This window comes from Acanthaster planci, linkage group LG12, assembly GCF_054643075.1.
Source record: "Acanthaster planci isolate LZ-2023a linkage group LG12, COTS_SCS, whole genome shotgun sequence".
In the NCBI taxonomy this organism is placed as follows: domain Eukaryota; kingdom Metazoa; phylum Echinodermata; class Asteroidea; order Valvatida; family Acanthasteridae; genus Acanthaster; species Acanthaster planci.
The window spans coordinates 9,346,729-9,370,735 of record NC_141788.1 but is presented as its reverse complement, the minus strand read 5'-3'; the positions used below and the strand labels follow the sequence as shown (position 1 = coordinate 9,370,735).

General features: G+C 44.8%; 3 protein-coding genes across 4 annotated transcripts in view; 2 read left to right on the top strand and 1 right to left on the bottom strand.

Moving 5' to 3' along the window:
- LOC110985141 (structural maintenance of chromosomes protein 2-like) overlaps window positions 1–17,032 on the top strand; it is a 22,776-nt gene extending 5,744 nt beyond the window's left edge. The window contains exons 6-23 of the mRNA XM_022245940.2: window positions 222–434; window positions 1,027–1,219; window positions 1,571–1,746; window positions 3,629–3,747; window positions 4,136–4,274; window positions 5,263–5,409; window positions 5,929–6,051; window positions 6,527–6,608; window positions 7,091–7,226; window positions 7,675–7,799; window positions 8,676–8,869; window positions 9,783–9,926; window positions 11,113–11,307; window positions 11,967–12,167; window positions 12,790–12,915; window positions 13,517–13,668; window positions 13,980–14,127; window positions 14,706–17,032. Of these exons, the coding sequence (XP_022101632.2) occupies window positions 222–434; window positions 1,027–1,219; window positions 1,571–1,746; window positions 3,629–3,747; window positions 4,136–4,274; window positions 5,263–5,409; window positions 5,929–6,051; window positions 6,527–6,608; window positions 7,091–7,226; window positions 7,675–7,799; window positions 8,676–8,869; window positions 9,783–9,926; window positions 11,113–11,307; window positions 11,967–12,167; window positions 12,790–12,915; window positions 13,517–13,668; window positions 13,980–14,127; window positions 14,706–14,963 (2,871 nt within the window). The 3' untranslated portion in view covers window positions 14,964–17,032. The remainder of the gene's footprint in view (window positions 1–221; window positions 435–1,026; window positions 1,220–1,570; window positions 1,747–3,628; window positions 3,748–4,135; window positions 4,275–5,262; window positions 5,410–5,928; window positions 6,052–6,526; window positions 6,609–7,090; window positions 7,227–7,674; window positions 7,800–8,675; window positions 8,870–9,782; window positions 9,927–11,112; window positions 11,308–11,966; window positions 12,168–12,789; window positions 12,916–13,516; window positions 13,669–13,979; window positions 14,128–14,705) is intronic.
- The window catches only part of LOC110985147 (uncharacterized), a 20,880-nt gene continuing 12,816 nt past the window's right edge, over window positions 15,944–24,007 (bottom strand). The window contains exons 3-4 of one of the 2 annotated variants that reach the window (XM_087144440.1): window positions 19,317–19,395; window positions 15,944–18,484 (exon numbers count right to left, since the gene is read on the bottom strand). In XM_087144440.1, coding sequence (XP_087000566.1) covers window positions 19,354–19,395 — 42 coding nt within the window. In that variant the 3' untranslated portion in view covers window positions 15,944–18,484; window positions 19,317–19,353. The remainder of the gene's footprint in view (window positions 18,485–19,316; window positions 19,396–24,007) is intronic. The other variant, XM_022245958.2, reaches the window with a different exon arrangement.
- On the top strand, window positions 19,403–23,958 carry LOC147797133 (galanin receptor 2a-like). Its single transcript, XM_087144437.1, has one exon. It carries the CDS (start codon window positions 20,575–20,577, stop codon window positions 21,574–21,576), a length of 1,002 nt encoding a protein of 333 aa, XP_087000563.1. The 5' UTR covers window positions 19,403–20,574; the 3' UTR covers window positions 21,577–23,958.

The window sequence follows — 24,007 nt, the reverse complement described above, 5'->3', positions numbered from 1 at the left end:
GTATCCTTGGTACCACACGGAATATGCATGACAGATTTTCATCAGAATGTGTACAATTATATGGCATCTTCACTAGGGTACCAGGCACACTGTGGCGGTCCTGGTGTGTCAGCTGTTTCTCACATGTTTCTGTCGGTCACCAGTGAAGACTTAATTAGGAAAGTCAGTTCATGACTATTATGATGACTCCATTCATTGCCTTGTCATCCCCCTCCCCCAAGATCGACGACAAGATCGTGGAGCTGGGCCAGCTGATCAAGAACCTGGAAAAGCAGCGGGACGCCGAGGCCGGCGGGAGGATGAAGGAGCTGGAGAAGAGCCTGGCCGAGCAGCAGAGCGTGGACGCCAAGATGCAGAGCTCGGTGCAGCACCAGCGGGAATCCCTGACCAAGGAGAAGAAGAACAAGAAGGCCATACTCAAGAGCTACGACGAGGTCTGCAGTTTTGTGGTGTCAATGTTCTTTTCCTCATGTGACAGGTTTTCCTGCGTCGTATTTCAGAAACTTGCATTGGACACACTGGAAGAGGGAGCAGTTTTGCATAGCAGCTGTCACAGAATGAGATGAGAATTTGTAGCTTAACGGTTGCTTTTAATTTCTGTTTAAACTTGGTTCTTTGTCGAGCTAAAAAGATACCACACTTTGAGGGTTTTATCACATTTTGAATAGAGCAAAAGCAGGTATGGCACTTAGGTCGCCGGTACCTGTTAAAGAACTTCCACCTCTGTGACCCAAATTCGCTTCCCAGCCCAGGCCACATGTGAGTAGAGTTGTCCTTCGGTTCTCGCCAGTGCCACAAGGTTCTCTGGGCTCTCTGGTTTTCCTACCTCCATGAAAATCGACACTTCTGATCTCTATCTGTTCTCTGCTGTCAAATAAGGTTGCTTGATGGCCAGCCAGGGCACCCTTTATATCTCTGGCTTGACCACATTGTAGGGGTGTCCTTTGTAATTTAGCCTTGCAGCTGCGAGGAAGAATGACGAGCCCCCATTGAAAAAAATCAATGATGTTGTCGTCCACTCCCTAGGACCAAGCTACCCTGAAGAGCAAAGAAAAGGACATCGAGAAGAACAGTGCCAACTTTGAGAAGGTGGCCTCAGCCTACAAGGCCAGCACGGAGGCCGTAGGGGCCGCCCAGAAGCACCTGCAGGCGGTGTCTGCCGGCCTGTCGAGCAGTGAGGACGGCGGGGAGGCCAAGACGCTGGCCGACCAGCTCATGGGTAGTTTCCTTATTGGAGAGTAACTCAAAGTCTGAATGCTATACCACTTTCCAACAATAACATTCGTAAAGTTTCGTCAAACATCAAGAAAAGTCCTAAAATGTGGCAAGTGCTACACAATACATTATCGAAAATAATAGGCCAGAAACAGCCAAAATGTGACTTTTGTGTTCGAGGGCCATCTCTCGTAGTCATATTTTTGACACACTGCTGAGGCTCGTTTCAAGATTTTCACACAACTTCTCACCGTTCATGCGCAACATTTTGTGACAGTGCTCACATCGTAGTCCTCAGAGAGAGAAGAGTGTAGAACAGAAAACACTTGGAGCTTTTCCGCTGATTTTTCACCAGCCTGCAAGGACGAGATGAACTCGGCCGAGACAGGCCTGAAGCAGGCCCAGAGCACCCTGAAGACGGCCCAGGGCGAGCTCAAGAAAAAGCAGTCGGAGCTGAAGAAGACAGAGAAGGAATACCAGAAAGACACGACCAACCTGGAGGCAGTCCAGAAGAGCAAAGCCAAAATAGAGGTAAAGTTACAGCCGGTAGGATCTAGTTTACTGGTTACAGCCAGTAGGATCTAGTTTACCGGTTACAGCCAGTAGGATCTAGTTTACCGGTTACAGCCAGTAGGATCTAGTTTACCGGTTACAGCCAGTAGGATCTAGTTTACCGGTTACAGCCGGTAGGATCTAGTTTACCGGTTACAGCCGGTAGGATCTAGTTTACCGGTTACAGCCGGTAGGATCTAGTTTACCTGTTACAGCCGGAAGGATCTAGTTTACCGGTTACAGCCAGTAGGATCTAGTTTACTGGTGATCTTTTTGAGATACAACACATGATCCTGTTTGTCTTGGTATTGCTGTCAGATTCTGTTAGTGATAACAATTACTTATGAAGCATTTGCAGTGACTAGTATTACCGACCAAGATGTTACATCGTAACCCCTGCTCCCTGGGCCCATAATTCTGAAAAACCCTCTAAACCTCCCAGTGAGCAATGTTGCCATATCTGGTACAAACAGCCGATGAATGACGACGGTCGTTATTATACCGCTTGGTAGAGAGATGTGGGAAGTTGACTTTGCCTGAGTCACAAGATAATTCCAGCTGCTGGATCAAACTCCTGACCCTCTCCTGACCCTCTCCTGACCCTCTCCTGACCCTCTCCTGACCGGGCGATTTTTAATATCTTCAGTTTTCAAAAATCTTCAACAATTCATATCTTTTGTTCCTCAATGCCTAAACCCCATCGAGTGACTGTCTGGTGGCTTCTCTAATCTGACAGACAACATCTATTGATGCCCGAGTATTTCAGCCAGGCCTGCCACCTTGTCAAAAGAACTCAGATTGTGTGGTGTCACATAAGTTTCTTTTGTTCCCGAAACTGGCACAGTGCGCTGCTGGTATCTTTTCAATAGGGGCCAGATCAGCGCTCATCACTGAAGTGCTGGAGCGCTTTTGTCCCCAGTGGTAATCTGCTCGCGCTGAATGCCACAAAAAGTGGTATAATCTTACAAAATATTGATGGATTTCCTCCGCTATTGACAACTGACAAAATGTTGGCAATTCCCAGCAGCTCGGTCTTTTGTTCCCATTATGGTCTTTTGTTACAAGGCCCAGCTCTTTTGTCCAATTTCGTACAATTTGTCCAATTATGCGTACGAATACAAGGTACCCGAAACTGGGCTCTGTGGCAGCAAGTAGTTAAATTATGGAGGAAATAAATTGTGCTGTCAGGTTTGCATACAGTCTGCTTCTCATCATCAGTCAGGACTAGTATTACCATATTTGGGCGGGCCATTACATCACACACATTTCATATTCTGACCAAGCAGCCTACAAAGGATTTTGTGTGTACTTTGCCCGATGGATGGAGTATATGAAGCAAAAAACAATGAGTGAAGTGTTCCATGACAACAAGTTGATTGATAGAGCAAAAAAAAATGGGCAGTACAGGCGTCAGCTTTATGTTCTAATCTTTACTTGTACCAATGCAATAAGAAATTCATCGCCGCCGACTCAAGATATGCAGCGTTCAAGTTGACGAAATATTGAGGCATCTTGCCCTGCCTCATGCCAGGCAAACAAATTGCTTGACTGACCATTCCCATCTTAAGGTATATGAGGACGAAAAGGGTCAGCACAAGCGTGGAGTTTTGGATAAAGATGGCGCTCATTTTGCTACTAGACCTAAACACAGAGCCAGAACCGTGCATCAGAATGCATTTAGAGTGACGCAGTGGCCCATCTATATATGGTAATATCCTTGACCAAGCCAGACTTAAACACTTTGCCTACCATGGGAAAATGTGCACTTGCTGCCTGCTCACAGAAGTTTTTTTAAATTTTCACTGACGTTTGATGCTGATGCCTCAATCGTGCTCTTCGGGGTGATTTTTATTCCAAACAGGCGGAGATGAAGAAGCTAGGCTTTGAGGACGGCAAGGAGGACGCCCTGGTGAAGCAGAAGAAGCAACTAGGGGAGCAGGTGCATCAGCTGCAGGACAAGGTCAACGCGCTGACTGCCAGGTGAGAGAGAGAGAGAGACAGTGCCTCATCTCCCAGGGAAGTTCCCAGATCTCTGAAGTCCACCATTGTGCTGGAAACTGACTTGGACACCAGCGCCGTGTTGAGAAACAGTGGCTGGGCTCTCGCCTTTCCTAGTCCGGTGTTGTAGTGAAATCATTTGAAACCTGATGGATTTTGAAAGATCTTGGAGGGGTGCATCGAAACACAGTGAACTTAAAATATCAATCGCAAATACTGGCTTTTGTGCTGCTTAAAAGCACAGATTTGTCTTTTAGTAGAAACTGATTTTTACCAGCTTATTTTTTGCCTGTTATTGTTTGTAGCAGTATTCAATTATGCAAAGATTGCCCAATTCTGAAGGTATTATGTTGGTCCTTTCCCGTCCAAGGTTTCCCAACCTGCAGTTTGAGTACAGAGATCCGGAGAAGAGTTTTGACCGGTCTAAAGTGCATGGCCTGGTAGCCCGCCTCATCCAGGTTAAAGATGTGCGGAATGCCACAGCTCTAGAGGTCACAGCTGGTCGCAAAGTAAGACTTAGGCCGCATCCGAATCTCTTGTCGAGAGCTAGGGCTAGGTCTTCACTCCATTGGAAATGCATGGAGACGCGGAGACAGTAGACCTAGCCATAGCTCTGGACGCCAGTTTCGGACACGGCCTACATCACTTTCAATCTGCACCACATCCCTTATTAAGTAAGGAATATTTACTCTGTCGGGGAGAAAAGGACCAGAAATCAACCGAACAAGAGTAAAGTCGTCTCTCTCGAGAGTCGAAGATAGAACTTACCTCTAGAATACGGGATTTTTGGGGGGTTTGATTTGAGTAACATCATTACAAGTGATGAGACTGGTCACTGCGTGCGTGCACGAGTTCAGGTGTATTTGGCACAGGATGCATGGTACACACATGACCAATACGGGCCATTCATAATACAGTGCGCCACCAAGAGTTTGCTGCAGACAGGACAACTTCCTAAATTTACGGTTGACACGTTGCCGCAATTGAGCGCGCTGTGGTGCGTAACTTGGGGATATGTGATTGAGTCATTCCCTGTGCCACGCAAAACCGTCATTTTGACTACCTAACACCAATTTGCAATTTCAGCAATTTTGAATTTTCAACCAAGATAAACAAACAGTCGGAAAACTTAAAGTTTCCCGAAAACTTAAAGTTTCCCGTGCACAGCACAGTTAGGGAATGAGACTTTGTCAACCAATTATCCCAAAGTGCACTACAAAAAGGCCTCTCCAGGACAACCTCTTGGCGGCATAGTACATTGTGAATTGGCCGTATTTCTGTTGATGTACAATCTTCACATGCGCATCGTGTGTCAAGTCGACCATTTTCCACTCTCCTGTCTCGTCTTTACCAGTGAGGAGTGCTTCTGGTCAAATCAGATGACCTGGTTTATGCAGGCATGCTAATGTGTAGACAGTTTTCCTGCTGGGTCGTGTCCAGAAATTTTGATGGCTTGTGATGACTGTGACTTCACCTTGACATTCTTGTCTCTCGTAGTTGTACAACGTCGTGGTAGACACCGAAGTCACCAGCAAGAAGTTGCTGCAGAAGGGAGAGCTGAAGCGGCGCTACACCATCATACCCCTCAACAAGATTGCCGCCCGCTCCCTGGCCCCTGACAAAGTCAAAACTGCTGAGAACCTGGTGAGGACATGACGGCAACCTTAAACAGCTGCCATGCTTCCCAAAACTTCGGGTTTTGGAGAAAAAGATAGGGTCTCCCCAAATTGTCTACATCTTATGAAATCTTTTATCCCAGAAAATATTCTCAATTGCCCTTGCTGTAACCTTTGATTTGCATTTTGAATTGCATCGTGTTTGAAAAGTGTGAGGTTATATGTGGGAAATAAAGACGCTTGCTTCAGTACTAGGAAGTTGCTACACTGTTGCATAGAATTCGTATTCAGAAGGACCACAGCTTGTCGGCACATAGGTATTTTCAATAGCTTTCAGGATCCGGCAAAACCTCCAAGTACGGTTCCTGCACTTCACAGATTTTCGTCGTCAGTTCACTGAAGTGCATTATATCAGTCAGCAGCGATGCTTTGTTAGACAAACTGTGAAGCGGTTGCCATAGCAACAAGGCAGTGATCTCCAAGTGACATCATAGCAACAGTGACAAAGAGACTTGACATTTTTCTCTCCCTCTGTCTCGATTTCCAGGTGGGCAAGGGTAACGTCCACACCGCCCTGTCGCTGGTGGGTTACAAGAGGGACGTGGAGGCGGCCATGCAGTTTGTCTTTGGCGGATCGCTGGTCTGCAACCAGATGGACCATGCCAAGAAGGTAGGGCCCAACCCGCATATCGGCGGATACCCGTGGAGAAATATTCAGCAATACCCAGCCGGGTTCCCCCGATCCCTTTTCGCTGTAAAACGGTTTTGAACCCAAACGTGAAATTTCTGTTAGACCTTGAGACGTGAAGGCACGCAACTTTTCCTCGGATCAGCTGATTTCCGTGTTTTTCATTTCACGCTCATGCCATTGAATATTTAAAAACACTCTACAAAGTCTTGTCAAGATTGGAATTTCCTATTTTTTCCCATTTTTTGTCAAAGTCCAAGTCGTATGTCTGGAAGTGTGCTCTTTAATTTCTGAATGGCAAACATTCTTACTGTTCGTGTGACTGGTAAGAAATGTTTGAAACACCCCCTGCAAAGTGATACAAGGGGCAGAACAATTTGCAAACAACTTTGATGTGATCGCATCTAGTTCTCTAAATTCAGTTTTTTTTTCCCTTCTTTTTTAAACTTTATTTTAGGTGACCTTTGACCCCAAGGTCAGAACTCGGAGTGTGACCTTGGCTGGGGACACCTTTGATCCTTCAGGGACACTAACAGGAGGTGAGGTTTACTGAGAGCTGTAGTTGACAGGGAAGCCACTATCAAAGCCGGTATCATTTAGGTGAAAGTGGCTTTTGCCAGTACCCCACGGTGGAGATTAGCCATAGCCACAAGCAAAAACCCCTCAATAGTCTTGTGCACTCTGTTGCACTTGGCAATCAACAGCAGCCAAACAAACTGGCCATGTTGAGACAACGGGAGCTAGTCCCATCGAACAACGCCACTGTTGGATCTTGTGGTGACTGGTAACCACAGACTCCCGGGCTGTTTGGCCTTGGGGAGAGTTGACCTGTTGGATCTTGTTGCACTGGGCAGGCAAGCCACTTTTACATATGGTGCAGACCAATGTGCCTGGCAGAGTTTGTAGCCATAACTACCCGAGAGGGTTAGGGTTAACGTGTCAAGCAACTTCTCGACGAAAAGTTTGCTTTAACGCCAGTGCTTGTGCTCGATGCTTTTACTCACTTACTCATCTCTCGTAGGTGCTCGCGCCAAAGGCTCAACAGTCTTGGCCAAGCTGAGCGAGCTCCAAGATGCAGAGAGGGAATTGAGACAGAGGGAGCAGGAGCTGGCGGCCGTGGACAAGGGGCTGGGCACCCTCCGAGGGGCTGCTGACAAGTCAGTCATCAAAATATCTAATCTTGATCCAAATTGTTCGTCCTCTGTTTTGCTCTTTGTCATTTTTTATATATAGTATGGGGAGGGGATCATTCATACTCCCAACTGCAATGTTGCATTACGTAGGATGCGCGGTATCCACAATTTGGTCGAGCCGTAGTCTTGGAAAGGTGCCCCAGACGGTTGCCAAACTACCCATCTCCGACCACAGAGCATAGCCAGAGATCGTAGGTGTTAATTTGGGAGGGGGGGGAAATCACCCTGGAAGCACTGTAGAGAAATCAAACGATTCACTCTCATCATGCGTGGCCCCGGCTGGGGATCAAACAGGATCGTACTGTTGAGATGCGAGCGCTTTTTGCACGAGCCACAGCTTGTGTTTTGAACCTAACCGGTCTAACACTGGGCCACACTGTAACCCTTGGCTTGACAATCTCGCCCATTGCAGGTTCCGTCAGCTGAAGGAGCAGTACGACCTCAAGGTGCACGAGGCAGCTCTGCTCCAGGAGAGACTGCAGCAGAGCTCCCACCACAAGCAGCTGGAGGAGATCCAGGCACTCGAAGCTTCAGTGGGTAGGTGGCAGCTCTAACTTCGGTTTTCTTCCTCACCAACACCCCAATCAGTGGTTTTGGTTCTGCGTTTCTAGTCGTTCAGCTCCTTGGTCTAGTGCGGGTTGACACTGACGTATCACGTACGGTTGCGGTCTACAGTTTACTTACATTTGGACTGTGTTTAGTTTGAAGTTGTAACACTTGATCTATTATTGGAAATGTCTCTTCTGCAGCTGACCAATTGTAATATTAATGCACTTTTGAAACGTTATTTAAAAGAAATGAATACGGTGGCTGATTGGCTAATGAATGAACACCAAGAATGGATTCAATCTCAAACATTGTAATGAATAACTCAATCCAGGTGTATGTAAACTTTCGACAATATTGGCCCCCATCCTGTCCTCCGTAGTATGCATGCACGTGTCTGGAATGCACCGTCTACTGACCTTTGCCTGCTCTGTCAGGTTGGGATAAACTATTTGAAATTCAAGTGGGGTTCCCGCGGTCATGGAAAATCGTGTGAGAGAAAGTGGTCCTGGAAAGTCATGGAAATCACTCTCTTGCCTGGGTTATTTTTGATGGAATTTTTTTTTTTCATAAAGGGATAAATTTATAAATAAATTTACAGTAGTGGCAATGGTAGTCTTCCAGTCAGTTATACCAAACAGTTTTGTTTGCAAAATGGTGTTAAATATTATGGAAAATTGTCATGTTTTAGTCCTGGAGAGTCTTGGAAAAGCCACGGAATTTGGTTTTCAGATGTCAGTGGGAAATGTGTCAAGCATTGGTCTCAAATTCACTGCATTTTGCTGGATTTTGGAGATTCAAGACCACTCTTACAGAAATGCATGCAGGTCAAAAGTAATGAGTGAAATCCCAATTGCCTGCCTGCAGCGGAGCAGGAGGCCACCATTCCGGCGGCCAAGGAGAAGCAGCGGGAGCTGGCCGAGAGGAGCAAAACGCTGGAGGCCAAGATCAAGGACGCCAAGTCGGTCCGGGAGAAGGAGCTGAAGGAGGCAGAGGCCGGGGTGACCAAGGCCAAGAAGGCGGCTGAGGAGGCCAACAAGGCCATGAAGCAGAAGCAGCAGGTAGGGGAGTTCGGTGCCTTCAGAGGGCTATCTTGGAATAGGTCAAAAACTTGTGTGCAGCTGTCAATTTAAGCCTGCAGCCCAGACGCAAAGCATTTTGGCACTGTTCCTACACGAGTTGTTTCCCAATACGAGCAATTCACAGTATTTCCTACCAATGCCACCAAGCGTTTGTTGCTCACAGGCCACTTTTCACAGTCGACAGGCTGCTGTGATTGAGCGCACTTTGGAACGTAACTTGAGGATATTTGATTGATTGAATCATTCCCTACACCACACAAAACCATTTTGATTACCTATCATCCATTTGTAACAGGCAATTTTGAATTTTCAATTAAGATAAACAAACATTCGGAAAAATTGAAGTTTCCCACACACAGTGCAGCGATTAAGACTTTGTCGACTATCCCATAATGCACTGCGAAAAGGCCTCTCCATGACAACCTCTCGGTGGCGCACTGTATTGTGAATCACCCGTATTCACCCCCTACTGGTCTACCAAATATTACTTGTGTTTGAAACTGGTCTTTGGCTTGTAGAACTGTTTTATTTCATTTGTTTTGGAGGTTTGTTGTTTGTTTCATTTATTTGGGGTTTGGTTTTGTTGTTTTGCTGTCAAAGCAGAAACTAGTGAAGGGTTGTTTTGGCAAAACAGTTTTGATTTCGTTTTTTCTTTTACAATAACGGAGTCTGAAAAATAAACCCAATCTGTAAGCGAAGAACAGCAGTAACCTTAAAATCATCCCCCGAACTGTACCTTATCTTACCAGGGTAACAAAGCACAGTTAGTGCGTTCTCTCACATGCAAGCTATCACGATAGCCCCTGGAATCTTGCTGTTTGTGCTACAGCAGTATTGAAAACGGGCTGCTCGGAAACTCCTGACCCTTATTTGGTTCTTTTGTTACATGTAGGAAATGGACACATTGCGCCTTGAGGTTGAGGATCTCAAGAAGGAACTCACCAAGTACGACGACCAGCTGGCGGCCGTAGACAAGGCTATCGCTGGCTTCGAAGAGCAGGTCAGAGAGATGGAGGAGAAGGCTAAGGAGACCAAGGTACAGTACTGACGGCTGTTAGGGAGTCTAACTGCCCTCCTGGGTACTCGAGATGTACTGTCACTGAAGTTAAATAAATGTTCAGCTTCTGTGTTGTGTCAGGCAATTTGGCTAGGTGAATGGGTAGTCTTTGAAGTTGGAAAAGGACTACTGTCAAATTAATTGCTGATTAAACTCTGAGTGAATAGACTACGGCACAGCAACACTGCTTGCTTCACAACGACCATGTGATTTATCAATCCTGTGACCTGATAGGCTACAGTTTTGTCCTTAGCTTCAAAGATAAGCCCACTTTGACAATGCAGTTCCAGCAGTTTAGTCACAGTTTCGAAGGACCTCCTTTTAACCACTTCGCGCCGGTGGCAGTTATCAAATGTTGATGATGCCGGGGCAGGATAATTATCATTTTTTTTGTGTTTTCAAAATTCTTTAAAATTTCATATCTTCATTTACTGGACACTTACACCCACACGAAGGACTGTCTGGTTTCTACTCTAATCTGACAGACAACATTTATTGACGCTGGAGCAATTCAGCCAGGCCTGCTGCCTTGTAAAAAGAGCCCAGATGTTGCGGTGTTACGCAATTTTCTTTTGTTCACGAAACTGGCACAGTGCGCTGACCTCTTTTCAATAGGGGCTGCGGTGGTGGAGTGCTTTTGTCCCCGGTGATAATTTTGTCCCCAAAACTATGGTGTACTGTTTCAAACAAGGCTGGATTATCTCCACTATTGAGAGTGACAAAAAGTTGGTAATGCCCAGCAGCCTGGTCTTTTGTTACGAGTACAGTCTTTTGTTACAAGGCTCAGTTCCCTTATCCGATTTCGGAGACCCCGGCCACACGTATAAAGAATACGTGTCCGGCGGAAACCCTGGTGGCAAGTGGTTTATACCAGAGTTATCTCATCAGCATTGGTAAAAATATGAAGACATTTACTCCTCAAATGGCCTAGCACAGTAATCATAGTATTTTCAAAATCAAGGCTTTTATGTGTAGACAACATGCTTTGGTTTTCCCAGTTGGGCATTTACACAATGTATCTTATGATGGAGTCCATATTGCACGCCCTCGGTTTTTTCAGACGTTGTGTATTGAGTTAAATTCTGGTTAAGTGCCAGGCGGTTATGAGTGAGTAACAGCTATTTGAGGAAACAAGAGGTTTGATTTTTATCTGTTGGTTTCGCAGAAAACCGTCGGAGAGACCAAGAAGGCCCTGGAGCGGCAGAAGGAGTTGCTGAAGGAACGCAACCAGGACATCCAGGCCAAGATCGCCCAGCAACACCAGCTGAGCACGGAGGACCAGGACACGCAGGTGGAGATGAAGGAGCTAGAGCACCAGATGGCCAAGTACCAGCGCGACAGTAAGGATGCCGCTAATAAGGTGGGTGATCGCCGTTACTGCCCGGCCGTCGCGCCACTGTCCATTTCTGTAATCCAATGCCTGGATTCCTGTTTGATTGTCGTAATGGGTGCAGAAAGCTACCTCGGTGACTACAGTGCTATTGAACCTGAATAAGTTTCTTGATTGTTTTTAACTTTCTCCAGCTGATGGGCTTGAGGTCTCTTTGAAATGTTGCATGCATATGAATGCTTCCGTCATGATGAGTCCATCAGTGACGTTTCATTCCACACCAGCATAGGGTTTTGGCTTTGAGTCATAAATAGTTCATGCTCTCATGCATGTCATTGCTGCGTACATGTCGATGGACAAAGTCAACTTCTTGCCCCCCCCCTCTTGGATGAAAAGCCATCAATGTTGCCATCTTGGATGTAGCCATGAATAGACTGATTTGCTCATTTCTGCTTCGAGACAATGCTTCCTAGTCAGTAACTGTGTCTCATTGGGACCCAATTCTACCAGAGTGCTTCCGAAAACCCAACTCTGCAGTGTTGGTCTTGAAAGATCTGTCTCACCAAGCCCTTCTCAGAGCCAACAGTTTTTCCCCTAAGAGATTGATCCGAACGCATACTTGTACTTGCGAACAGAACATCAAACAACACGTAATTTTGGTGTTTTTTTTTTTCATCTTGGACCTGCAGGTGGAAACCTTGATGGCCAAGTACGAGTGGATTGCTACCGAGAAGCAGTACTTTGGCCAGCCCAACACGGCCTACGACTTCAGCAACACGGAGCCGCGGGAGGTGGCCCGCCGCCTGCAGAAGCTGCAGGAGACTAAAGAGAAGCTGAGCCGCAACGTCAACATGCGAGCCATGAACATGCTGAGCAAGGCCGAGGAGAAGGTGAGATGAACCGGGCTGTTAAGGCTGCGACTTGACGGTTATTCTCTTATACGGTTACACTCGTACTGCATGAACGTTGAACCACAACACAGCTATTGGTAAAAGTATTCTGCGTGTGGTCACTCTGTTCGGAAAAACCATCAAGCTGGTTTTTTAGCACAATATCTAGCACCATCTTGTTGTGCAGTTTTCACCTGCCTGCATGCTTTTGTGAAATATAATATTTGCAACGTTTTTGTTGTTAGCAAAACTCAGGAAAATGCCTTTCAAAGTCCTCTGTAAATGCGCGTGCCATGTGCATACCGTTATCTGAGTCGTCACTATTGCAATCAACCAGAAGAGTGGTATGTTTATCCAGAAATACAAATCATTCAAAGCCAGAATATCAAGCTGGCTTCAATCCATGAAGAACCCTCTCCTCAGTATGGATATAAAAAAGACGTCGACGACATTTTGAAGAACTGTTAAAACACAGCGTTGCTGGACGGAGAAAAAGTCTCGGGCCAGAAGTTAGTGGGTCCTTTTGATGGACGGCCTCCAATCAGATGGCTTGAGGGAAATTGCGCCCTCGACGTCAAAAGTCACCGTGCCCTGATTTTTATTTGCTTACCGTGCCAAAAAGTACAACGACTTGATGAAGAAGAAGCGCATCGTGGAGAACGACAAGAAGAAGATCATGGCCACCATCCAGGAGCTGGACGAGAAGAAGAACGAAGCCCTCAAGAAGGCCTGGGCACAGGTCAACAAGGTGGGTCTTTGGAAGCTGGTGTGCAGCGCAGTGCTGAGAGTAATTTTATGAGGCGGCAGATGAAATGTTCCATTCCACGAGGCGATACATTTTCATCTGTCACCCAATAAACTTGTTTTACTATTGCACAGAATTAATGGGAAACATCTATTATTTGTTTGATGCAATACCTGCATAAATCCTCTTCGGTCAGAGCAAAAGGTCCTGCTCGTGTCTTGACGTCCGTCATTTTGTGACCGGACCAGATTTGTGTGCCACCCACTGTTAGAACCGTGCAAAGTTAGACTGGTCACCAGCCCTACATTATTTTCCTCTTTCCTACTGAGAATGAGATATAAATGGGGTTGGGAACCAGTCAAATGAAATGACGTTCTATTCAATGGGTACCGTTTAATATAACGAATAATTCAGTGACATGTGAGCGACGATCCACCAATCAGGGATATATGCAGGTGTTATACAAATACAGTTTACTTGGAGAGTCTCAAGAAGACGTGACTGCAACACTGCTTGTGTCCCTGAATCACAGTGCGAATGTCGTGCCGCGCACGCATTGCTCTTGTATTGAAACAGTTTCTTTCTGTGACCACCCCTCCCTCAGGACTTTGGTTCGATCTTCTCCACCCTCCTGCCCGGCACTCAAGCTAAGCTGCAGCCCGTCGAGGGCCATTCCATTCTGGACGGGTTAGAAGTGAAGGTTGCCTTCGGTGACGTGTGGAAGGAGAGCTTGTCTGAGTTGAGCGGTGGCCAGAGGTAAATTTTTTGTTCAATTTATGAATAGGAATAAAAATCTCATTTTGTAATTTCTACAACCAAAGCAAAAGATGTCCGTTTTTCTTCAGATGTGAGGTTGATTTAGAACATATCTTCCCCTTTAAAGCAAAAGTAACTTCAGCATTCTGTTTTTCAATACAAATCAATCACCCATATGAAATTACAAGGATTTGATAATGCGCTGTAACAACATTATTTTTCAGTGTGGCCATCCTTGGGGCTCGTTATTGATAATCCCCATGATACGCCAAGGAGCTGGCCATTTAGTTTCTCCTCATTGTTTCTCCTAGGTCGTTGGTGGCTCTCTCCCTCATCCTCTCCTTGCTGCTCTTCAAACCGGCGCCCCTGTACATCCTGGACGAGGTGGACGCGGCGTTGGATCTGTCCCACACCCAGAACATCGGCCAGATGCTTCGCACCCACTTCAAGCACTCCCAGGTAGGCCGCAGAATCGCCACAAGTCTATGTCCTCTGAGTATCACGCTTTGCCTTCTTTTGATGGATTTAGCCCCCAAGGGCTCTAGGTCCCATCACAGAGATAGAGTTTGCTGTCGCTAGACTGTGCTGTGTTGGATTTAGGTGGTTGAAGAAATATTCTCATGTTAAAATGCTCCAAAGGAACACTTTCAGCAGTGGTTATTTTCAAGCACGAAACCCCACAAAGAGTAAATTCCTAGAGGGCGAGTTTCACCCATAACAATTCTGAAAACTTCTGTAAAAGTTGGTGCTGGATTTTGAAGGATCTTTGTGGGTTTCTGGCCAGTGTCAATGATTTTAAAACACTCTGCTTACTTGGAATAAACAGTGAACGATACTTAGGGTAAATGTCTTTGCGTATACCAAATTTCAATCAAATCTGTCACTGTACTGTAGAGATCTGAAGGAGTTGTGAAAAGTTGTTTTAAAGAGGGCTCAAATCACAATATTGAAGAGTGTTATTTGACCCTTTTTTGAACAGATATCTACATATAAGTAAGCCCTGTCTTCATGATATTTTTTTAATCAATTCAAACCAGTTCATCGTGGTGTCGCTCAAGGACGGCATGTTCAACAATGCAAACGTTCTCTTCAAGACCAAGTTTGTGGACGGCGTCTCCTGCGTGACCCGTTACGCCCAGAGCCCCTCCTCTTCCTCCACGGCCGGCCCAGGCCGCTCCGGTTCCGGCGGGAGCGTGTCTGGAGGGGGCGTCGGCAGGGGTAAAGGAACAGCCAAGAAGCAGACAGGCGGGGCCAAGAGGGCCAGGGTGGAGCCGCTGATGGAACTGGCCCAGTGAGATACAGAAACCAACTGGTAATTATTTTCATCTCAGGCACCATTTATGACAAGAGAAATGTGAAGCAAAGAATTGATTCAAGTAAGTGTATGACCGTCTAAAATATCAGTGTAAAAAGTCCAAGATGTAGCATTGCCGAATGGATTTCTTGTAGCCCAAAAATATGGGTCCGATTTTGACAACATTTGACATGTCCTTACTGACCACGAGGATCAGTGAATCCGAAATCAATTTCTGATACCTGCTTTGTAAACCTGCGGCCGATTTCACAAAACGTGGCCCAACCTTAAGCCATGTGTAAACCTGGCGTCACAAATTTCTTGCTGCGCAATATGCTTGCGTTTGATTTCACAATACGTTGCTTAGCTGCACAACGCCCTGATTAGGACAGAGACACAGCTTTTACAATGCCAGTTCCGTTGCAGTGTTTAACCCCTTCACGGCAGAATTATTCTGATCGCGACTGCTGGGCCGTGGTATGCCCTGAATGGAGGGCTTTGTCCAGCCTGGTGTGGTAATCGCAGTCCTCCGTAGCGTAGCGGTTAAGCAGTCGTCAAATCACCTCCAACTACCATTTTGAAGTTTTCGTCTTTTCTTTGCCAGAACCAGACGTAAATTTCAAAGTTCTTCATTACATTCTTAAACAAAGTTGTGCGTTTCTCGTACAAACCATGTTAAATTCAGCAGTGATAAGCCCTGAACGCACACCAAGAGTTGGTGAAATCATCAATTTTCGCGTTGGTGCAACTCGCGTCACCTGGAATGACGGCATAAGTCACATGTACGCCATGTTAAGTTTTGTGAAATTGTTCTTAATTTTTAATTTGGTGCACAATTAAGTGTGGCATGGGTTATGTTATGTCGTTGCTTAAAGTTTTGTGAAATCGGCTTCTGGTCTTGGAATATTTCAGATTCAATCTTTAGGCTCTCAGTCCGATGAAGCTTACGTTTTCCACTGTAATATCAAGAGTTCTGGAGAATTCAGGAAGATCTCAGTTGTTTATTTACAATTCATCATTCAAGTATATATAGTACATAGATTTGAGGGTATACATTAGCCTGCTACATAATATGACATGAGTGAAGGTTCTTTTTCTCCCAGTGTTTGATTTCGGTAAGACTCAATATTCCTTGCTTCCATTTTTCGTGTTTAGAGCAATCTTGGCTCCAGCACAAATTTTTCGTACTTCCTCCTGAGCCGATTATCCCATGAACTGATTTCATTCAAAGGCAAATCAACTCAGGATGGAGTGCAATGGAATTTGCGCATGATTCAAGACGGCGCCAAACAGTCACATTACTGGAGTTGTCCAGAAACCTGAAGGGGGGGCCTTTATTTAGAATAAGTTTCAACTAACCTCAACAACGTCTTTGGCACAGGATAGCAGTGTCTCCCAAAGAAATAACAACTGTACATATATATATTTCATACCAAGTCAAGCCATCACTGTTTGGGAACAATCATGATTTGCAAATGCTCCTCAACAAACTTTGTTTTGTTGGTACTTGTACACAGAGTAGTAAAAGTCTCAGAATTAGGTAGATTTGGTCCGCTGAAAAACAAAGAATTGCTTAAAGTAAATGTACATACATGTAAACAGTTCTTTATGGTCTCTTCTACAATAACACGGACAGTGTATGATATTCAAGCTCATTTTGTCGTTTCCAGAGTGAAACTTACAGACTTGTCTGGATTATAAGAAATACACGTAGATTTGCAGTGTGAAGTGCAAAGGCTGGTTAATTATTGTAAATAATGGAATGTTTATTGCAAAATTAATTTCACTTTTTCAATCTAAGTTGGAAGAATCAAAAGTATTCAATTTTAGTTGGAACAATCCAAAGGGAAGTTCGTGGTCCTCTAACTCCAATGCATCATAACGATGCATTCTTCGTGCCAGGGTGTACATATGCCAGCCGTAATTCTCTTACAATTTGGAGTTGCTTGGAAGTTCTTTCCAAAGTTGGACTCACATGTATATACGTGTACTGCCCATTTGAATAGTATTTTGACAAGTAGGAGAGTAGGAAACAGGAAGGTATTAAATCTGAGCTGATATTTAACAGGATTGCATCCTGTCCAACTGTTGACTTCCTCTGCCTGCCAACCATTCTACCCAAGGACAGTGGCTGATGGATTTCACATCTTGGAAACTCCAAATTTTCTATTATGACCATTGCAGGGGGGGGAATGGGATGCTGTTCCCTCCTCGCCCCTACCTCCCCCCGGAAAATAAACAGATTGAAAGATGAAAAATGGGCGAGTGAAGAGATAAACTTCAAAAGCTTTAAAAACTGAACCCCCCCTCCCCAGTAAAGTGGTTGCCCTCTCTTTCCCTTCCCCCTCCCCTCTAGAAGCATCCTGGCAATGCCAACGCTCGTCATCATTACACAGATGCATGCTCAAGTGGAAATATTGACTCTGGTTCACGGATTACACAAAGACATATAAAAAAAACATCTGGACTTGCAATGCCTTTCTACCCAATGAAGCCACTGGTGGCAATGTCAGGCATGCAACTTGGACTTCCACAAAAAAAGCAAAGAAATTCCAATCTCTAAAAGACTTTGAACGACGTTTTTCAATATTCAATGGCATGAGAGGAAATCAGAAAAATTGCATGCCTGCTGTGATACCATACCGAATACAAAGGTGATGGGCTGGCTCACAAAGGTAACTACTGATGTCACGAATGAAATCTGATTCACAAAGGCTTACTGATCATGATCAGTAATCCGGCATTGGTTCATTGACGCCAGCACTCGCCAAATGGAAAGAGCAAAACAGCCCCGGATCAGCGATCGCGATCCATGTGAAACAAACAGGCCCTTTGTACCAGTATTACATGTACATGTACCTTTGTATTTGGCATGGTAAGATGGCCGTTGGTGACCTCTGTGACATTTTTGTGGGAGAGTTGACTATAAAGGGCATTACAGGTCAAGATTTTTTTATATAAAGTCTGTCGGTGTACACCTACAGGAAACAACCAGCATCCTTGAATACATTAAAACAGGACAGCATGTACAAATACGACCATGAATGGTTTTTAACCTTGGACATGCATACGTAGACATGGAAATTGACTCAAGGCCGGATTAGACTTCAGGTAAATGCCAAAGCGAATCTGACAGTTTGACAGCAAAATTTCACTCAAGTTGAAATGTGTTCAACTTTTGCAAAGTCACAGGGTGATTATTTGATCTGACGTCTTTAAATTCGCATTCACGTGAAGTACGAACGAGCCTTGAAGAAAAAAAGACAGTTTTGGTTTACACAGACATGTCTTGCAGAGAGCACTCTTACCACACCGGACTGAATGGACTATTAATCTCGCCTGGTGGAAGTGCTCCATTTCAACAGGTGCCCAACGCTGACACAATGTCATCCATTTCCTCCTGTGATGCAAGGAGATCAGTGAACGGCCTCGAGCAAAGCAGGGAACCTGCTACCTGTAGTAGCGTTGCACCCAGCAGCCTTTGAATGATGTTAACCGCACATCGACTTCGCCTAACTCCAGCTAAAATTAAAAAGCAAATGAAGCAATAGAAATATATATAATTAAAGTGTCCGGGCGATTCATTTTTCTTAGACACACTTTTTGTGCAAATTCACACTCTTCTTTGAATTAATGTTAGACAAGTTAAAATATCTGACATCCAGTGTATCAAGACGAGCACTTGACATCTTAATTTGGTCATGCTTTTGCAGACAACTGGGGGCGCTGTTGGTGTGATGTCATTCAGGGAAGACTATTCCCCTTCTTTGCTTATTCCATTCACACGTTCAACCTACATGTAACATTTGCTCATTGAAAACATTGATGACAAAGGCTTGCTTGTTGGGTTACTGCCACAAACTCACACCAGAGTACCAGTACATCACCAAAGGAAAGGGAATTTTACAGGTGGGAAAGCAATTCATCAAAATCCCCACCTTTTTTGTGCACAAACAAATGCATTGTAGCGGTCTTCTCTCTGAGATGAATAGCTTAACTACTCATGAATATGGGAATTCTCAGCCCGAAAAAAAGCCATAAAAAATTCAAATAAAATAGCAAAATAAAAGTTCAATACAAGGTTAGTGAGTTGAAACACGGAGGTGTATTTTCAAAGGCTGTGGTAATAAATGTATTGCACAGACCCTTCACATGTTATTGCATACATGTATGGTCCATGGTCCATGATGCTACGGATTTAAGCAAACAGTACATGCACCCATCTAGTCAATTCTAGGAATCAAGGTGCCTGTAACATTTATCAAAAAATCTATATTAAGGAAGTGAAAAATTCCCCGTTTGATTTTGATCTTTCACAATGCCTAGAGTTCAAAACACAACAAGGAAGACAAACCCTGAGTGGGTTGGATTTCAAGCTTCCACAATGGTGTTCACGTGGACTGTACTTTTCCGCTGGACTGCTTCATAGAAACCTGAAATACAGTGACAGACAAAGGCTGGTTCACGGGTCTGCCTGTGTGGGTGGGCTCGGTCGACTGCTACTGCATAGGAACCAACTGAGAATTTTACATCTATTCTATACAACAAGCCAACCGACTTGACTGGTTTGAGGGTACAGCGTCATGTTGGCCTGCTGCAGGTGATGATGGTCATCTTCAGGAAAGAATGCCAGGAGCCAGATCGCACCTTGGGCATTTGAGCATTCTGGCCAGCAAAACTTTCACAAAAGGTTTTCGTGTGGAGAAGAATGAGAAGGAAAGTGTAGCAGAGACAGGTACCGACAACTGCTGCACAAAAGCAAACAGTCAAAGCTTTTCTGGGACATTTTAATAGTTGATCTCAAATCTGCCAATGTGCACTGCATAAAGTGTAACTGGAAAAACCTGTCACCAGCCACATGAAGAGTGCTGTGCTTACTAATTGGACAAGGCTGAGCTTTGTTGAGTCTACACTGAGCTTTGTGAGTGTACACTGAGCTTTGTGAGTGTACATTGAGCTTTACGAGTCTACACTTAGTTTTGAGTCTACACTGAGCTTTGCGAGTCTGCACTGAGCTTTGTGAGTGTACAGTGAGCTTTACGAGTCTACACTTAGTTTTGAGTCTACACTGAACTTTGCGAGTCTACACCGAGCTTTGCGAGTCTACACCGAGCTTTGCGAGTCTACACCGAGCTTTGCAAGTCTACACTGAGGTTTGCGAGTCTACACCGAGCTTTGCGAGTCTACACCGAGCTTTGCAAGTCTACACCGAGCTTTGCGAGTCTACACCGAGCTTTGCAAGTCTACACCGAGCTTTGCAAGTCTACACTGAGCTTTGCGAGTCTGCACTGAGGTTTGTGAGAGTGTACACAGAGCTACATGGGTCCACAAGTTTGTGAGTCTACACAGGACAAAGCTACACTGAACTTTGTGTGTCTAGCATACACTGAGTTCTGGGTATACATGTACGTGCAGTGAGCCTTGTGAGATTACACTGAGCATTGTGAGTCTACATCAAGTGCTGTGTCCAGAGCAGCATACCGAAGGATTGAATGTGTACATGTACATACCGGTACATGTACAGGTGTATTGCTGACAGTGCGAGGCCTGTACACAATTCACAACCATTAAATGTTGAGTTTCACCAGAGGCTGAGCGGACCGTGAGCAGTGATGGCCACAGTCCCTACACCAGAACTGGATGATGTTCCTCTAACCCTGGCCGTCAAGATAGTGTACAGTTCCATCGCATTCCTTGGGATCGTGGGAAACAGCCTGGTGATCTACGTACTGGCCTGTAAGATAGTCTCGCGACGAGGCAACACCAACATCTTGCTAGTAAACCAGTCACTGATTGACCTCGTGGCCTCCGTGTTTCTGGTGCTGTGCTATCTCGTGCCAGGCCAGAGACCACCGGCAAACACACCAGTTCAGAGAGCATTTGTGTGCTACGTCTGGAATCCCAAGTACCCGTTCTGGGCAACAACCCTGGCCTCTACCTTCAATCTCCTGTTGCTGACGTTCGAACGCTACTACGCTACCCTCCATCCCATTAGGTATCGCAACAGTCGTTTCTTGGCATGGCCCAGGTCTCTCTTACTTGCAACACTACCCTGGACTTTGGGCTACCTGCTGCAATGTAAAACACTCATCGTCCACTACCTGGACAAACATCAGAAGTGCAAGTTGAAGCATTTCAACCATGTGACTGGTATCGCATACTCGGTGACCGTTCTGGTCCTCGATTACATCCTACCCCTCACCCTGATGGTGATCGCCTACGTCAGGATCTACAAAGTGCTGCAGGCTAACAAGGCAACAGGGGACACTCCCAACGAGCGGACCCCCATCCTCCGGCTGTCTACTCAGCGGGGGGATGCACACAACCACCCTGCCCGCTGGAACATCCTCAAGACCCTGGTCACCGTCTGCGGGATCTTCTTTCTGCTGTGGCTGCCCAACCAGCTGGCTTACCTCTACTACATTGTCAACAGCGTACACCTGAACAAGGATTTGTATGCCGTCAGCATCAGCATTGCCTTCCTGAACATGTGCGTCAATCCCTTCATTTACACATTCCAGTACCATCAGTTCCGGGAGGGGCTAGGGAGAGCTATACCCTGCCTGGCAAGGTTTAAGATCCTGAGAATACCACAGACAACGAACATCTACTAGACTTGTTGTTTTGTCATGTGAGTGTGGTAAGGTGCATCCATTTGTACATGTACACGTGTGCATATATCCTGAAGATGAACATGCACTTTGATGGACAGGTGTATCACGTGACAAATGACATGAACGAGGTCATCATGACGTCACTGTCATTTTTTTCTCCTGCATGTACCATAATTTTCTTTTTTTCTCGAAACTAGAGCAGTTCGCTGCTGGCAGGGCCAGATGAGCGTGCAGTGGTATTTGATTGTGTTGCTCAGCACTGCAGCGCTGGAGGCTTTTGTCTGTGGTTGTAATCCTTCGTATTGAATGCCACAAATAGTGGCATAGTGTTTCAAAAAAAGGACGGATTACTGCCACTATTGACAACTGAAAAACTGTCTCCAAGTCCCAGCAGCTCGGTCTTTTGTTCAGAGTACCGTCTTTTGTTACAAGACCCGGCTCCTTTGTCCGATTTCGGGCTCCCCAGCTATGCGCACAAACACAAGGTACCCGATACTGGGTCCCCCAGCACAAAGTGGTTAACCCTCACCGGTTCTTTTCAGAATCTCATCTCTTCTTGAAGGGACAAATCCCATGGTGTACCCACAAATCCATACCATATATGTATTCAATAAAAATACATTTCCACTGAACAACTTCACATGAAAACCAACATACTTTATGTAGTAGATTCAACGGGGGTAAAAAAACACCTAATTTTTAGGTTTTCGTTTAATAATTCAATATTTTATGGAGATACCAGAAAACAAATGTGTGGTTTTTATGCAATACATGTCCCCAATGACTCCACTACCACAGGCAAATACGATATAATGTCATGGTCATCTGACAAAGGACAACATTTTTCCTCCTTTTGGGAGGAAGTCTGGCAGCCGATCTTACTCAGGACTTGGGGTAATCGCACTTGCAAAATGGTACATGTACATGTACCCATATTAAACTTGACTGAAATAATATTATTCATTTATCATTATATAATGAAACTTTCTCAATCCTTCTTTAAAAAAAGTAAATTCATGCCAAACCGTGGCTAAACTGCTGACAGTCAAGTCACTGAACTTTATTCTACACTTTTTCTCAACAGCACAGGTCTCCATACCCTTAAAATGTGTGAATAAATTACATTTCAATTACTGTTAACTTTTCTGTGCATGGTACATGTACATGTACTTACACGTATTAGAAATATGTTCCAATCAGTACTGTATCTTTTACCTTTTATTCACAGCTGAATTAACCCTTCCCCCAGGGCGTATGTAGAATCATATTGAAATCGGAGGATTTGGGACTGTCAGGGCTATACATGTATGTACGCATATAGGGGTAATTCCAGATATTAGGGGTCCACGAGTGTGACATTTTTGTGTCTGTTATCGGTACATCTGACCTTTGTAATTTGACATGGAAATATCAGCCGAATTGATTTCAAACTATTGCTATTTGTTTGGCAGGTAATTTGCATTAATTCATCACTCTTGGAAATTAGAACATGTGTTCTGAACTTAAAAAATCACATGTCAGATGTGACAGGGACACACACAAAATGGACTCCTAATTTCTGGAATTACCGATGTCAAGTGGGAAAATTCACTCCGGGGAGTTGTCATTTAGTTACCCTACATTGTAAAAGCATTGTGCATTTCTCATTAGCCCTAACCATCTTCAATCCTTCAACATCCTCTGAGCGGTTTGGAGGATTTTAGAGGATTGAGGCTGCACGGCACATTGCGCTGCTGATGGCGAAGGATGCACTGTCTCGAGGTTGTGGGTTAGACCATGTGTTGTTTGTGTTCAGCGACGAATAAATCCATGCCAAATTATAATAGTACAGTATAAATCCTCCGTACTATTCCTGCATACTGGGTACCATACATGATGCCTCACGATAATAAGAGGAACAGCCAGAGGACTTTGAAAGATTGAGGCAGTGGGCACCCCTCCAAACAACATATACCCAAGAAATATCAGAGGATTTTGGAGGACTGAGGCTGCATTTCATTCTTTCATGGGGGCAGTTGCAGGATTTTGAAGGATTGAAGGTGTATCCTAGCCAAAAGGGCCTGGGCGGTTGGGGTTAAAAAAAACATAATTTACGCACATGTACACGGAGTCTGTAAAGCCTTCACGGGCAGGAATTTGCATTTAATTTGATAAACATAAATTTAGCACTTTAATGTACCATTTAATCATTTGAACAAACCACAGACCAGAGGCAGTACTGTACTTCAAAGACCAGTGATCTCACATTGAACCCAAATACACTTGTATGTAGATACTTTTTGATACTAAAGAGATACAATGTACATAGATGGTAGAATTACCAGGATATCCATTGGAACAATAAAGCTGTCAGTCAGAGTTGATTCATTTGTTTTGAGAATACACGTAGCTTACATGTATGTATACTGTTTGATGGCTATTTGACATTGAA